The 16,663-nt window shown below is 53.3% G+C and overlaps 1 protein-coding gene across 9 annotated transcripts in view; it reads right to left on the bottom strand.

Annotated features, from left to right (window-relative positions):
- The window catches only part of Tnrc18 (trinucleotide repeat containing 18), a 102,170-nt gene that overhangs the window by 63,165 nt on the left and 22,342 nt on the right, over positions 1-16,663 (bottom strand). For 4 of the 9 annotated variants that reach the window (XM_051161102.1, XM_051161101.1, XM_051161104.1 and 1 more), the window contains exons 3-5: positions 8,938-9,093; positions 5,475-5,600; positions 2,410-4,041 (exon numbers count right to left, since the gene is read on the bottom strand). In XM_051161102.1, coding sequence (XP_051017059.1) covers positions 2,410-4,041; positions 5,475-5,600; positions 8,938-9,093 — 1,914 coding nt within the window. Of the gene's footprint in view, positions 1-2,409; positions 4,042-5,474; positions 5,601-8,937; positions 9,094-10,971; positions 11,315-16,663 lie in introns of those variants that run through there. The other 5 variants (XM_051161105.1, XM_051161106.1, XM_051161108.1 and 2 more) reach the window with 2 other exon arrangements.

Raw genomic sequence — 16,663 nt, 5'->3', positions numbered from 1 at the left:
TACTATGCTCCAGGCTCCTGGGGGACCAGACACCAGAGGCATTGAATGAGGCAACGCCTAGCTCTGCCCCACTGGAGAGCTCAGAATGGAAGGTTCAGGCTAGCCTATTCCTAGGAATCTCTAGGACAGAACAAGGTGACTCAAAACAGCAGAGGTACAGTCTGCAAAAATATTCCGCACAGCGTTCTCGGCACAAAAGAGAGCAGGTAAAGACTTAAAGTGCCCACCAGGGAACGAAGACCTAGCTACAGGGCCTGCTGGCGTGTGCTCTCCATGGATTATTAAAGGCCGTAAAAAGAAAGAAAGAGAGAGAGAGAAAAAAAGATACTTGTAAAAGAGTCTGCCATCTCGGGAGAAACAATCCACACTGTGATACGGGAACAACACATAAGACCAAGACTGTGCTGCGCTAGCCACTCGGCAGGTAGACACAAATTGCATGGGAAAATGAATTCAGGGAAAGCCAGGAGAGTATTTGGGGTGCTGGGCAAACATAATGGCCTTTTTCTTCGTTCTCCTCTCCTGCACTGCACGAGTCTATGTGGATAATGGAGAAAGGCAATCAAAGTTTCAATAGCAGCCACGACAGGCAAGTGGGGAGCAGGCAAACAGTACTGGAAGGGAGGGGTGGGGGTGAGGATAAGGAAAGCAGAAGTGGGGGGTGGTAAGGAAGGGAGGAGTGTGGGTGGGGTAAGGAAGGGGGGTGGGGGGTGGGGTAAGGAAGGCAGAGGTGGGGGTGTGGGGGTAAGGAAGGGAGGGGTGGGGGGTAGGGGTAAGGAAGGCAGAGGTGGGGGTAAGGAAGGGAGGGGTGGGGGTAAGGAAGGCAGGGGTGGGGGTAGGGATAAGGAAGGGAGGGATGGGGGATGGGGGTAAGGAAGGGAGGGGTAGGGGTGAGGGTAAGGAAGGCAGAGGTAGGGTAGGTTGGGTGTAAGTAAGGAAGGGGTGGGAGAAAAGTCTAAGAAATCAGCTAGGAACAGTGGCACACACCTTTAATCCCAGCATTCCAGAGTCAGAGGCAGGTGTATTTCTGTGAGTTCAAAGCCAGCCTGGTCTACATAAACAGGTTCCAGGCTAGCCAGGGCCACAGAGTAAGACCCTGTGGTTTTTTTGTTTTGTTTTGTTTTTTTTAGAAAAAAAGGAGGGAGAGGAGGAACAAGAGGTGAAAGACAGTGAAGCAGATAGAGCCAAGAATTAGGAGTTGGGCCGAGTGGTAGTGGTGCACACCTTTAATCCCAGCACTTGGGAGAGAGAGGTAGACAGACAGATCTCTGTGACTTCAAGGCTTGCCTGGTCTACAAGAGCAAGTTCCAGGACAGCCAAGGCTACAAAAAAAAAAAAAAAAAAAAAAAATCCAGTCTCGAAAAACAAAAACAAACAACAACAACAACAAAAGAATTAGGGACTGGGGAGATGGCTCAGAAAGTAAAATGCAAGTGCAGGGACCAGAGTTTGAATCCCACAGAAGCAGTAAGACAGGGTGTCAGGGCTCTGTAAGCCTAGAGTCCCTAGGGCCAGATAAGAGGTGGAGAAAAGAGAAAAGGAAGGTCCCGGGCCAGCTAGGCTGGTATCCACAGCCCTAACAAGAGAGACTGCCTTGGGCCAGCGAGGTAGAGACGCCTGATGCCACCTCACCTGGTGACCTGGGTTCCATCCCCAAAACCCCCATGGTGGAAGAGGAACCATTTCTTACAGCTTGTCCTCTGACCTCCACATGTGCACTGAGGTGTACTCACATGGGTGTGTTGCGAGACACACACACAAAGTAAATAAGAGAGCCTGTCTCAAACAAAGTAGAAGGAGGAAGGAACACCCCAGGTTGTCCTCTGACCTCCACACTTGCACGTGCCACCTGTAACCACGCCCACACCCCAAGATAAACGTTCAGGAGCATGGGACAGGGCCTGGTGTAATTCCCAAGGACATAGGAAGGAGATCACAAGTTCGAACCCATTTAGGCTACAGAACAACTTCAAATCTGGGCAAATTAATGAGAAATGGGGGCTGGGGGTGTGGGTCAGCTACTACATTGCTTGCACAACATGCAAGTCCCAGGATCCACCACAGCACTGTGGGAGGAAACCAGCCCATGCCCACAGTCCCAGCACTCAGGAAGTGGAAAAGGCATCAAAAGTTCAAGTGCTGCAACGCCCATAATCCCAGCACTGGAGAGGCAGAGGCAGGCGGATCTCTGTGAGTTCGAGGCCAGCCTGGTCCAGGACACCCAGGGCTACACAGAGAGACACTGCCTCAAATACAAAAAAAAAAGGAGGCTGCTCCCCACAAAATAAATAAAAGGGGGTGGGGTGGGATATATAGCTTGATGGCAGAGCACCTGCCTACCTTGTGAGACCCTGTAGGATCATCTCCCAGTACCACCAAAACAAAAGGAGAACAGGAGCCAGCACCTACCTTTGACACTGTTCATGGATGAAGAGCGTTCCTGGTCAGCGAGCCCAGGCCCCAGCCGGCTACCGGGCCCACTGTCCTTCTGCCGGGCCACAGCCACGGCAATGCCAACAGGTGGATGTCTCACTTCCACTTCCCCCTGGGCACCAGAACCCTCCCGCCCAAAGGCCTTGGCACTCTCAGGTCTCTCTGGGTCCCGTTTCAGCTGTCGGCCTCCTCCAGCTGTAGGGACCCCAGGGTGTGTAAGTCGGGCCTGGGCTCTAGGGGGTCCCGCAGATGTGGGCGTAGGTTCAGGTTTCATGGTGCCCAGGCCTCCAAAGGGGCTCTTCTTCCCACAGCTGCCAGGGCGCACAGCCACAGCCTCCCGGGCAAAGCTACCACTGTATTTGATGAGGCTCTGCATGGCAGAGGCCTCTCCGGGTCCGTGGGCTGCAGGGTGGAGGTCGGCACCCGGCCTGCCGCAGGTGGCTGAGGCACGGGGCATTGCACCCGCAGGGTCCAGGTAGGCCTTTTTGGATGCTGTGGCGACAGCTGCTTCCTCCTCAACTCGGCTGGCATGGTGGTGCTGGGCTGCCAGCACGGCCATCTGTGTGGTGGCAAAGTTGCCCAGGTCAAAAGATTTCCACTTGTGTTCCGGCCCAGGTGGTCGGGATGGTTCCAGGCCGAAGAGCTTAGCAGCCTGCTGGGCTACAGAGGCGTTCGGGCCTCGGGGTGCACGCTCGCAAGGCCTCGGATCAGCCTCAGGCTTGAGTAGTTCCTTGGGCGGTAGGTAGGCGCGGGTATCCGGAGAGGACCGGGATGAGCGGACCGCTGGAGGAGGTCCATCGGATGGAGGCGGACGCTTGAGAGACCGGATGACGGAACTTTTCTCCCGCAGGACCTCTGGTCGCTCCAGACGTGGAGATCCAGGTGGACCTTGCAGGACCCCAGGACGGCCTGGCTCACGCTCCCTGGCCCGGGCATCGCGAGCCTGGGATGCGATCTGGATGGGTCCCACGCGCTCATCAAAGGCCTCCACAGAAGGCACGAAGGTGGGTGCCACCACGCGGTGCTCACGGCCTGGTTCACGGAACACAGTGTAGATACCAGCTGGTGTCGAGGAAGGGGGTGCAGGGGGACCCTTGGGGGGCAGTGGTGGTGGCGGTGGCGGCGGCGGTGGCGGCAGTGGGGACCCACAGGGCCTTGCCGTGGGCAGCAGGGCCTCAGCCCGCCGCAGCAGCCGAGCGGTCTCCTCCTGCCTGGCTACCTCCTTGGCACCTCCACGGCCCAATTCGGCCACCAGCCCCGCGTCCACCGCACCATTGCACAAGCTCAAGGCGGATGGCTGCAGAACACCCTTGGTTTTGGCCTCTGCCAAAAAGGGTGACAGGCGTGAGGGTCCTCGGTCCTGGCGGCCCTCGGCTCTGGCCTCCTGGGTCAAGTCCACCACGCCACGAGGCCCGGACACCTCCTCACGTGCCCGAGGGTCTTTCTTGCCGAACAACAGAGGAGGGTCTCCGCCACGGCCTGAGCGATCCTTTCCCGTGCCTTCCCGTGAGGCACCTTTGGTTGGACCGCCTGAGGAGTGGCCACTGGGGGTTCGGGATGAGGGCGTGTGCGAGTGTAGGGTCCCCGGTGTGGGCAGGTAGAAGCCATCTAGGGAGAAAAAGGACACAGTGAGCCAGGACCATTACCCAGATGGCTTCCCCTCATCCAAGGGTGCAATACACCCCAGAGAATGTGCAGGGGTCAGGCCCTTCAGAGAGAAGTAAAAGCTTGTCTGGAAAATGAGCAGAAATCTGGCTTTAGCCATCTCATCCTCCTCGGCCTGTTTCCTCATTGGTAAGGGAAGAAAGACCAAAGGTTGTTTCCAGTGCTATCCAGGGCTTTATTAGAAGACCGTGGGAAAGCCAGTGATGGGGGAGGGGCCTTTAAGCCTGGGTCTCATAAAGGCACTTGGTGGCCCAGCATTCAGGAGGTGAAGGCAGGCGGATATTGAGTTTAAGGGCATCCTTAGCTACATAGCAAAGGCTAGACCACTGTGGACTACATCAGGGGAGAAAGAGAGGAGGATGGGAAGAGACGAGGAAAAGGAGGAGAAAAAAGAGAGAGAAGAGAGGGAAGGGAGGGAAAGGGAGGAAGCAGAGACCTGCAAGACAGCTTAGCAGATAGCAGTGCCTGCTGGGTAGGTAGCAGTGCCTGCTGGGATGCCCGAGGACCTGAGCGTGATCTCCAGGCCATGTGGTAGGAGGACAGAAGCCCCAAAGCTGTCCTTGGCTCCACACACACAAAATGGAAGAAGAAAGAAAGGAAGAAGATTCAGTTATTGGTTTGATTGTTTGTTGGTGATGGTGGTGGTGGTTTTTTGTTTTTTGTTTGGTTTTCGAGACAGGGTTTCTCTGTGTAGCCTTGGCTGTCCTGGACTCGCTTTGTAGACCAGGCTGGCCTCGAACTCACGGTGATCCACCTGCCTCTGCTTCCCGAGTGCTAGGATCAAAGGCGTGTGCCACCACCGCCCAGCCAATTATTGGTTTGAAAAGGGGGAAAGAAAATATTGGTGAAGGGTCAGGTATGGTAGTGCACGCATATCTTTAATCTCAACGCTTGGAAGGCTGAGTCAGGCTGATTTCTGTGAGTTAGAGGCCAGGCTGATCCACATGATGAGTTCCAGGACAGCCAGGGCTACACAGAGAAACCTTGGCTCAATTTTTCAAAAAGTTGGGGTGGGCCAGGCAGCGGTGGTGCACACCTTTAATCCCAGCACTGGGGAGGCAGAGGCAGGTGGATCGCTGTGAGTTCAAGGCCAGTCTGGTCTACCAAGTGAGTCCAGGACAGCCAAGGCTACACAGAGAGACCCTGTCTCAAAAAACAAAAAACAAAAAAAAAAAGGTGGAGTGGGAATACTGGTGAAGGGGCTGGGATGCTGCAACGCCTGCAAACCCCAGCACTCCATCCGAGGGACCTTCCAACAAAGAGGTACACACACCATGGAGGATGCCTGGAATCCTGCAGAGAAACAAACTCCCAGGAAATCATTCTGCCACCCCGTCCCTGCCAAGCAACAGCCCCACCCCTTCCTGCCCCCTCACCTTTCTGGGTATCAAAGATGCTGGGCTGCCCCAGCTGGCTGAGGAGGGGGCTCCCGCTGCTGGGGGGCTCCAGGTGGTTCAGATGGAGGTAGGGTGGGTACAGCCCGCTGGGCAGGTGGGAGAAACCTAAGGAGAGAAGACAGAGGACTACGCTAGTCACGTTTCCTATGGGGAGTGTCCTTCTAGCATTTTCTTTTCCTTGGAAAAAGCCACAGTGGCCCCTCAGTCCCCTGGTACAAGAAGCTGATTGGTTAATACCAGTTCCAATGGTGATAATTCCACCCCACCCCTCCCCCACAAAAAACGCCGTGCCACTTGAAGGCTTCCCTTGAGGCCCAGGAAACCCACAAGGGCTTGGATACAAGTTCAAATTACATCAGGGTCAAAGTCAGAACGGACCCAACTGTTACTCTCATTTCAACCTCAAAAACAACCCTGAGAGAACCACACCGCCCCCCCCAAGAGGGTTTCTCTGTGTAGCCTCGGCTATCCTGGACTCACTCTGTAGACCAGGCTGGCCTCGAACTCACAGAGCTCCCCCTGCCTCTGCTGGGATTACAGGTGTGAGCTACTGTGCCCAGCGGAGCACACACTCTTATCTCATTTTGGAGATGAAAAAAAGCCAAGCAAAACAAAACAAAAACAAAAAAACCAGACTCAGAGTGGACCACTGTCTAAGAGATCAAACTGCAGCACTGATCTGAAGTTGCCGGACCCTACAGCGTAGACTGGACCTCAGTAACAGTGCAGACTGGTCTTCGTGGCCTCTCAGCTGTGTGCCTCAGTACTGACTGCTCGCCTTCTCTGAACACAGAAGCCAGGCATCTCTAGCTACCCAGTCTCGTGAGGAGGGCCTCCTAGGTTCCCTGAAAGGAGGGCTCATACAGTGAGGCCCAAAGGGAAAGTGGCATGACTTCAAAAAAGGGTGGACACAGGTGACACACAGCCATGGATAACTAAGGGCAAAGAAAGAATGAAAGGATTTTAGGGGCCAGAAAAGTGAGCACTAGGGGACAGGCAAGGCTTCCTATGTCCTGGCTGGGTCTTGGGTCCTCTGGAAAGCAACAAGGGACAGTGTCCCTGGCCCTCCTCTGAGGTCCATCAAAGGTCAAGGATCTGAGGTTTGTCCCTGGCCATTAGGGATGATGTCTTTTTCTAACCATCACCTGATATATTACAGACCGCCGGACAGGGCGGAGGATGGCACTCCACATGTTTGCCGTTCGCATGCAAAAACCTGAATTGGATTCCAGTACTGCAACCCCCAACAGCCACTACACAGGCTGCGCTCTGGTGGTAACAGCCAGTAATCTTGACCACCTGAGAGACAGAGAGCCATTCAAGGCCAGCCTAGGCAACTTAGTGAGAACCTGCCACAAAATTAAAAACTAAGACCAGGTGTGGTGGCACATGCCTTTAACCCTACCACACCAGAGGCAGCTGCAGGTGAATCTCTGTGAGTTCAAGGCCAGCCTGGGCTACGCAGTAAGACTTCAAAATAACCAAATAAATAATAATAAAGATAGGCCAGGCAATGGTGAGGCATGCCTCTAATCCCAGCACTCAGGAGGCAGAGGCAAGTGGAGCTCTGTGAGTTCGAGGCCAGCCTGGTCTACAAAGAGAGTCCAGGATAGCCAGGGCTCTGCTCTGTGTAACAGAGAAACCCTGTCTCAAAAAGCCAAAATAAAATAAAATAACAATGAATAAAAGGGGGTTGTCCAGAGTGGTGGCTTCACACATGTAACCCCCAATACTTGAGAAGGAGAGGACTGCTGCAGATTCAAGGCCATTCAACCCAGTGAATCCCAAGCCAGCCAGCGAGCGCTACAGAGCAAGACCGTGTCTCAGAAACAAAACAAAATGAAAAGATCCCAAAACACAAGTCGCAAAACAAAACAGATGTCCAGTCCATGGGCATCACAATTAGACACTGAAGCAACAGTCAGCTGCAGGCAGCGGGCTCACTGCAGGCCCCTGTGCTCTAGTGTGTAATGGGCACCTCAGCCCTTTCCCAGACTGCTGCAGGGAACAGAGTCAGTACTGTGTGTATTTGCTGTAGCTATGGGCATCTCGGGAAGGACTGAGGAATGAGCTTGTGACATGGTAGGGGCAGCTTGTACACTTCCAGACCTTGGCTTAACAAAACACACACACACACACACACACACACACACACACACACACACACACACACACGCTGAGCTCAGGTGGGAGGGGCTTGAACAGAACGCCAGCAACCACCATCCCAGCCCTTGGCAAACACCCAGGAGAGGCAACACAGCCTTTATGCAAGACAGTTATACTCAGGGCCAGGTGTGGTGGCACACATCTTTAATCCCAGCACTCGGGAGGCAGAGGCAGGCAGATCGCTGTGAGTTTGAGGCCAGCTTGGTCTACAAAGTGAGTCTAGGGCAGCCAAGGCTACACAGAGAAAACCTGTCTTGAAAAACCAAAACCAAACCAAAAAAAAAAAAAAAAAAAAAAAAATTAATATATATATATATATATATATATATATTATACATATATACATATATTCATTCCTAGATTCAGGTGCCTGTCCCGAGAGGCCCAAGAAGAATGACTTTAGTGACCTCTTCTGTACAGGAAAGACCACATTGTTCTGCCTGACAGAGACACCTTCAACTACAGCTGAGCAAACTGCAGCAGCCACAATTCCACACTGGTGGCCTTCATTCTGTCTCCAACCCCAGGAGGGAGGGAATGGCCACAACAGCCAAAAGCAAGCAATAGGGCCCCCCAGAACAGCAGTGTCCACATTCTAGGTGAAGCCCACAGGGTCCACAAGACATAAGAGAACCCTAATCTCAACCAACTGATACCCCAGATCTCCCAGAGACAGAGGAGGAGGAGGCACGCCTCCCATACACCCACGGGGCATCAGGTTCGCTCAATCCTCAGTACTGCCAAAACCCAAACAAGAAACAACACAGTACCCAGGCCGGATTCTCCCACAATAGTTGGGGTGTGTGGGTGGGTGTGGGTGTGCAGGTGGGTGGAAGGTGGGAGTAAGTGTGGGAGGGGCGCATTCCACTGAATATATACAGCAGTCCTTGCCCTCAAAGTACACACCACGTGGTCTGGGAATAACCCCCTGCCTCCCACCTCCCACAATCTCGCCCCTCCCCCACCCCCACTCTCCCACCGCCACCCCTGGGTAAACCTTTTGTCTTCTACCACAGAACAGTTGGGAGAGGCGCGACTGCTTGCGCAGCCAGTGAAGGAGGAGCCAGCGGGCTGGGGTGAGAGGCTGCAAGCAGAGGCATAAATGGCTTTGTGCAAAGGCCCTGTGGTAATAAGATAAGCACTTCCGACTAGAGGGGAGACGGGGAGGCCACGGTGAGAGAAAGGTTGAAAATGGTGTTGGGGACATAAAATTGCCATCAGGGTGGAGACAGTGGCCCAGCAGCCCTCAGCCCCTCCCGTCTGGCCCACTCCTTACCTTCATGGGCGTGGGCAGCCCACAGCTGCACCATGGGCAGGTTGCTGGGGGTGGGGGAACGGAAGGAGAGGTCAGAGGGCAGGGATACGGGGCTCCCCTGAGATGAGGCAGAGGGCCCCATCCCGCTGGCCACAAAGCTGCCCAAGAAGGCCTCGCCTGCAGAGAAAAGGGAGTTGGGGGGGGGGACCCCTGTCAGGCAGCTGGCAAACCGGGCTATGCCACCTGGACCACCATCCCAAACCTTCCCCCCACCCCCCACTGCATTAGGCCTTCACCACTAGAGAGGCCAAAAGGCATCCTGTGGCCAGCCCAGCCACACACTGTGGTCCCAAACATCACAGAGACCAAGGAAGGCAGCCAGATTCGCCCTTAGACCCAGCACCCACGGAGAATGGTTTTACCACCCTGGCTGCTGATAGAAACCTGAGCCCAGGGACTGGAGAGATGGCTCAGAGGTTAAGAGCACTGGCTGCTGTTCCAGAGGTCCTGAGTTCAATTCCCAACAACCACATGGTGGCTCACAACCATCTAGAATGAGGTCTTGTGTCTTCTTCTGGTGTGCAGTTGTACATGCAGATACAGCGTTGTATACATATTAAATAAATAAAATAAAATAAAATAAAAAGAAGCCTAGGCCCAGTTGAGAATGAGAGTAGGGGTGACGGGAGGGTCCCCAAGGTAACCCAGGGCCACAGAGTAAGGAAGACTATGGTCACTGGAAAAGGAAGAGCTCATGTCCTGAGCTCAGCACAGGACATCCTCCAGACACCAACATCCTCAAGGACCCCACAGTCACCTGGGATGTGCAAGAGCCTCTGAGTGCCCAGTGTCTGTATGTGCCCATGTGCCCACTGATGGGGAAGCCGAGACCCAGAGAGGAAAAGCCACAGCATAGTGCAGGAGCCCTCACCCCGCCCCCCTGCACACCCAGCAGGATGTCCTAAACCCAACCTGAGCAGTAGATACGGGAATGAATCCCAAAGTGAAAGGAAAACAGCCACCTTCAGGAATGGTGACACACACCAGGCCTTGGGAGCTGAGGCCGAAGGATTGCAAGTTCCAAGCCAGCCTACACAGGGAGCCCCTTGTCTCCCCCCCCCCAAAAAAATAAATAAATAATAAAAATTCAAAAGATAGAGCCCATCATGACAGCTTATATCTGTTATATAGCACTGGAAGAGGCTGAGACAGGAGGATTGCTGCAATTCAAGGCCAGCCTGGGTTACATAGTAAATTCCAGGTAATTTGGGCCACAGGATGAGACCCTGTCCAAAAAAAATCCCACCTAAGCTCAGTCTGGGATGTCCTATAGAGTGTTCACCCAGTATACATGAGGACCTAGGTTCAAACTTCAGCACAAAAAAAAAAAGAAAAGAAAAATAAAAAATACTAAGAAAAAAACAAGGGACAAGGCATGAATTTAACAAGAATTATATGACAAATATGAATATTTTTTAGAAACAATAATAGAAAATAGGCCAGATGTTCTGCGGGTGATTCAAACTGTCCGCAGGACACCCTGCAAGGGAGGGTGCTGAGCCCTGAACCCAGAGCTGGGCCCACTGTAACCAAGACCCCAGCAGGTGTCCACCCTGGCCGGTCTCCAGAGGAGGGCTTTGTGTAAGTCCTCAGGGGTCTTCTCCAGTCCCCGAGAGGTGGGCACTGTTTGCAACAGCAGACAGGATGTGCATGGCTCAGATGCCAACTCCCCCTCCGATTCTCCCCTCCCTCCCCACCTCCCCCATCCAAGCCGCAGGAGACTCATAGACTCCACCCACATACATACAAGGTCCAGTTTCTGGGTCTCCAAGAGCCCTACAACCACTCAAGCCCTATACACAAGTGCCCACTGACCACACCTCTCAAGGGGGATACGGTTCCAAAATATGCTCCCAGGACCTTTGGAAAATTGAGTTACCAAAGGGCAGGCCTGCCTCATTGGTTACTGCTAGAGACCAGCACATACCCTCTGACCATGCATGCCTGTCACAGTGGCCTATGTCCAGGCACCATCACTGCAGCCCTGCCCCTCACCAGAGTCCAGCGCTAACTCCTGCGGCCCAAGGGCCCCTGTGTCCGGTCAGCACGTCCATGTAGCCCAAGCCAGGGAAAGTAAGGCCTCTAAGGCCCCCCGCCAAGCCCTAGGCTTCTTCCTTGTTGTGGCAGACAGGCGGCAGGGAGAAGGCTCCGGAAGCCAGCAGCCAGGGGTTTGCGCAAAGGCTTACATCAGCCACCAGTCCTTCCTGCCCAGGCTGTGCGGAAGCACAGGGCCCCGGGGCCTGCCCCTGCCTGGCCTTGTGAAACCCAGCAAGCAGCACCCCAATCCAGAGAAGCGTTGGGGCCCGGATGCCACCAACGGCTCCTGTCACCACCAGAGCACTAAGGGGGCCCCAACTGCCTCCTCCCAGGCGGGGGGGTTGGGGGTGGGGGGGTGGCAGGCTAGGGATCCCAATACTGCTGAGCTGCAATCCTGAGGCAGGCACAGAGAAACAGGAGTGGTGGCCCAGGACAGTCACCAGAGCTACTGAGGTGAGGCAAAAGGATTGAGAGCTCAAAACCACTCTGAGCTACAGTAAGAAAACACTAGTCAGGGCAACTCAGACTGTCTTAACAAAAGGTAGTGAACTGGGAAGAGTAGTTCAGTTATAGAGACCCTACTTTGAAACCCCACGAGGGGCTGGGGTGTGGCTCAGTGGTAGAGCCCCTGCCTAGAATCCCCCAGTGAGGGGCTGGGGTGTGGTTCAGTGGGAGAGAACCTGCCTAGAATCCCCCAGAGAGGAGCTGGGGTGTGGCTCAGTGGGAGAGCCCCTGCCTAGAATCCCCCAGTGAGGGGGGTTGGGGTGTGGCTCAGTGGTAGAGCACCTGCCTAGAATCCCCCAGTGAGGGGCTGGGGTGTGGCTCAGCGGTAGAGCCCCTGCCTATAATCCCCCAGTGAGGGGCTGGGGTGTGGCTCAGTGGTAGAGCCCCTGCCTAGAATCCCCCAGTGAGGGGGGTTGGGGTGTGGCTCAGTGGTAGAGCACCTGCCTAGAATCCCCCAGTGAGGGGCTGGGGTGTGGCTCAGTGGGAGAGCCCCTGCCTAGAATCCCCCAGTGAGGGGCTGGGGTGTGGCTCAGTGGGAGAGAACCTGCCTAGAATCCCCCAGAGAGGAGCTGGGGTATGCTTCAGTGGGAGAGCACCTGCCTAGAATCCCCCAGTGAGGGGGGTTGGGGTGTGGCTCAGTGGTAGAGCACCTGCCTAGAATCCCCCAGTGAGGGGCTGGGGTGTGGCTCAGTGGGAGAGAACCTGCCTAGAATCCCCCAGTGAGGGGCTGGGGTGTGGCTCAGTGGTAGAGCACCTGCCTAGAATCCCCCAGTGAGGGGCTGGGGTGTGGCTCAGTGGGAGAGCCCCTGCCTAGAATCCCCCAGTGAGGGGCTGGGGTGTGGCTCAGTGGGAGAGAACCTGCATAGAATCCCCCAGTGAGGGGCTGGGGTGTGGCTCAGTGGGAGAGAACCTGCATAGAATCCCCCAGTGAGGGGCTGGGGTATATGTAGCTCAGTAGCAGAGCACCCACACAGCATGATCAAGGCCCTGGATTGCTTTCATAGTACAAAATACCTCCTACAGAACAGTCACACCAGGACCACCAGCCCCATCACCCTGTCTGACATCTTCAACAAAGCCACAAGCATAGCTTTGGGCATCAGGTACAGTACTGGGTAGACAACTATGCATACCAACAAAGAGAGAACCAGGGCCCAGCAGACACGTGTCACTCTGGAGCATCAGAAATGCAGCCATGGAGACTGAAGAACTGTGTGTTTTATCTTATTAAATTCCAATTAATTTAGATTTAATTCAGCAATGTTCTAGGCTGAAAACCTTTTCTGGCTAGAAACTGAAAGAGTGGACTGTTGTGTCTCTGTGGGGAAGAACTGGGACAAAGTGAGATTCCTCAAGAGAGCAGAGCCCACACCCTAGCTTCTAGGCTCACTCTGGTGTGCATGTGCATGTATGTGTGTTCATTCAGCACATGCACATATGTGTACATGTGGCATACGCACATTCAGATGCCTTCCTCTGCCTTATTCCCTTAAGACAACATCTCTTCTGGGCCTGGATCTGAACGGATGGATGTCCAGCCCTAAGGATCCTCTTGTGTCCAACCCACAGAGAGCCTGGCCACACCCAGCTCTGAACGTGGGTGCCGAGAGCCGGACTCCTGGTCCCCGTGCTGGCATAGCAAGCGGTTTTTCCTGATGGGCCATCATTATTTCTTTTTCTTTAGACAAAGTCTCACTATATAGCCCAGGCTAGGCTGGCCCTCACTATGTAGCCCAAGCTGGCTCCCAGTGTCAGACAGTCCACGTGCCTTAGCCTTTCTGAGCGACGGGATCACAGGCGTACAGCACCACCCTTCCTAACTTGTGGCTGTCATCCTGACCAGTATGTAAATCTCCCCAGGCTGTGTAAAACACATGAAGCGTTGATCATCTTTTCCCTCCAGGTTGATGAATGGAAAGATTCGAGAAGCTTCCATTTGGGAGATGATTTGAGCTCGGTCTGACCATGTGATACCAACTGCTGTCACAAACGACTGGCCAAGTGACTCCTCCAAGGTCAGGATCTGAGGGGCGGGGGCGTCCATCTCCCCTACCCACACACTGTCTACCCTCCCTCACAGGAGGCATCACTGAACTGTACATTACTTGTGTACGTGTGATAGACATGTGTGTACTTGTGCTTGTGTGTGCCCGTGTTTTCAGAGTCCTGAAGTTGACCTCACATGTCTTCTTCAATCACTTTCTGCCATAGTATGTGTGTGTGTGTGACAAAAAAACAAACAAACAAAAACAAAAAACAAAAAAAACTTGGGCTCTGACTTGGTTACACTGACTAACCAGCAAGCCCAAGGGCTCCTCCTGTCTCAGCCGCCCCACAACCTGGATTCCAGGCAGGTGACGCATGCCTCTTCCGTTTTTGTTTTTGTTTTTTTTCCCTCCACAAGGGTGCTGAATCTCAATCAGGTCCCCATGGCTTGTGACTGTCACTCCTACCAAAAAAAAAAAAAAAAAAATCCAAATACTTATCCCATTCAAGCACTGACCACGGCCGAACTTGCTTGGCTTCCAAATCAAAACATTCATTCAAAGTGGTATCAAACTCCAAGCCTCCATGCCTGCAAACTTCAGCTGTCCTTACCCACAAGCTTCAGGGCCCTTCCCAGATCCTGGCTCCCTATTATCCTGAGGCCCTTGTCACTCATTTTGCATATTAAAAAACTAAAACCAAGAAGAGACTTGATACCCTATAAGCATATACAGGGGGAGGAAGTCCCCCTCAGGAACAGTCATAGGGGAGGGGAGTAAGGGGAAAATGGGAGGGAGGGAAGAAAGGGAGGATACAAGGAATGGGATAACCATTGAGATGTAACAAGAATAAGTTAATTTTAAAAAATGTGGAAAAAAAAAGAAATTAAAGTTCACACCTTTAATCCCAGCACTGGGTAGCAGAAAGACAGGCAGATCTCTGAGTTCAAGGCCAACCTGGTTTACAAAGAGAGTTCCGGGACAGCCAGGGCTACACGAAGAAACCCTATTGGGGGAGGTGAGTCAGATGTGGGGCTGGAGAGATGGTTCAGAGGTTAAGAGCACTGCCTGCTCTTCCAAAGGTCCTGAGTTCAATTCCCAGAAACCACATGGTGGCTCAAACCCATCTATAATGTGATCTAAGGTCCTCTTCTGGCCTGCATGTGTACATGCAGGCAGAGCACTATATACATAATAAATAAATAAATCTGTTTAAAGAAAAAAGAAGTCAGATGTGGGGACACGCCCACGTTATCCCAAGGCTAAGGAAGTAGAGACAGGCAGATCCCTGGGGCTAGGTCAGTCAGTCTAGCCTACTCCAGACCATCAAGAGGCCCTGCTTCAAAGAAAATGAACAGAGGTGGTACTGGTGACCCACGCCTTTAATCTCAGCACTCAAGAGGCAGAGGCAGGTGGATTGCTGTGAGTTCCAGGCCAGCCTGGTCTACAAGGTAAGTCCAGGGCAGCCATAGAGAAACCCTGCACAAAAGAAGAAAGGAAGGAAGGAAGGACAGACAAAAATGAACGGCTTCCTGAGGAATGACCCCAGTGTTCTTCACCAGCCTCCACATACAGGTTTATGTGAACATACACAGGTACACCTGTACGTGTACACACATACACAAACATACACACACACACACACACACACAATCAAAAGTAGTATCAAAATCTAGATGGGTTGGCCTGAATTTGTAGAGCATCTGTTTTGTTTTGTTTTTGGAGACAAGGTTTCTCTGTGTGTAGCCTTGTCTGTCCTGAACTTGCTTTGTACACCAGGCTGGCCTCCAACTCACAGAGATCCACCTGATTCTGCCTCCAAGTGCTGGGATTAAAGGCGTGCACCACCACGCCCGGCTTGTAGAGCATCTGAACATTAGGCATGAAGCCCTGGGTTCCATCCCCAGGAACTCAAGAAAGAAACAGGTCTTCAGAAGTCCAGGGGGCAAGCGGCAGATGGGGGGACGGGAAGAGGGGGACTGTTAACAAGGGACAACCCGCTCACAGTCAGGACGAGTGCCTGCTTGGGTATCTGCGCTTCTTGAGCAAAGCTTTAATGACATTCATAAAACTCTCAGCTTTCCCAAGTCGTTTTCCTACACACCAGGCTGTGTGCCAAGCGCATACCTCACCGGCTCCTGTAACTCCATGCCTATCATGGAAGGAGTTAGTCACGCTGTGCCCAGTTAGGAAGGAGAGAGCAAAGACACTGTGACTTGCCCAGGTCACCAGGGACGGACAAAGGGTGGGGGTGTGGTCCTGACACCACACTTCCTTATTGGCTCTGTTATCTCAGTAACAGATGGTAAGGGGCACTGCCTGTGGTGGTGGTGGGGGGGGCTAGGATACAATACTCCCAGAAACCTTGATGTCACGTGGGGGCCAGTGACGTCCTGCCTGTGCTATGGATGGAATCGCGAGGTCCCCTAAAGCTGACCCTACATGTGGTTTCAGCCATAATCCAAAAGCGATCCTTAGAATTCCAAGAGTAACAATTGGCTATGTCTTAAACCCCAGGCCATTCTGAATAACCCGAGGGAGGCCCGCCCCCTTCTGCACCTCTCTCCCCAGTGCATCCAAGCCATACATGCCGCCCTCAGCTCATTCACCATAGCTTCCCCTCCAGTGTTCAAGCTCAGTGCTACATTATTCCCAATGCTTCATCTTGCCAAATAAACTCTTATCGCCCCCCCCCCCCCGCAAGGATGAGTACATAGAGTCCAGTGGCTCATACCTACAATCCTAGCCCTTCAAAGGTGGTGACAGGAGGATCAGAAGTTCAAGGTTACTAATGACTACATAGCTGGCATGTTATAGGCCAGCCTGGGTTCCTGGAACCCATCCAGAAAGACAGGGGTAAAGACAACATGAAACCAGCTTTGGGATAAAAACAAAGTCCAGAGCCGGGCGTGGTGGCGCACGCCTTTAGTCCCAGCACTCGGGAAGCAGAGGCAAGTGGATCTCTGTGAGTTCGAGGCCAGCCTGGTCTACAAAGTGAGTCCAGGACAGCCAAGGCTACACAGAGAAACCCTGTCTCGAAAAATTTAAAAAAAAAAAAAAAAAAGTCCACCTCAGGTAGGTAGATGGTATTTTATAAGAAACCACCATAATACTGCTTGTAGCAGAGTGTTCTTGTGGGCTGAAAAGAGGGCTCAGAAGGT

The sequence above is a fragment of the Acomys russatus genome, chromosome 19 (genome assembly GCF_903995435.1).
Source record: "Acomys russatus chromosome 19, mAcoRus1.1, whole genome shotgun sequence".
Taxonomy (NCBI): domain Eukaryota; kingdom Metazoa; phylum Chordata; class Mammalia; order Rodentia; family Muridae; genus Acomys; species Acomys russatus.
Note: the sequence above shows the minus strand (reverse complement) of the source record. Positions and strands in the feature narration are given on the sequence as shown.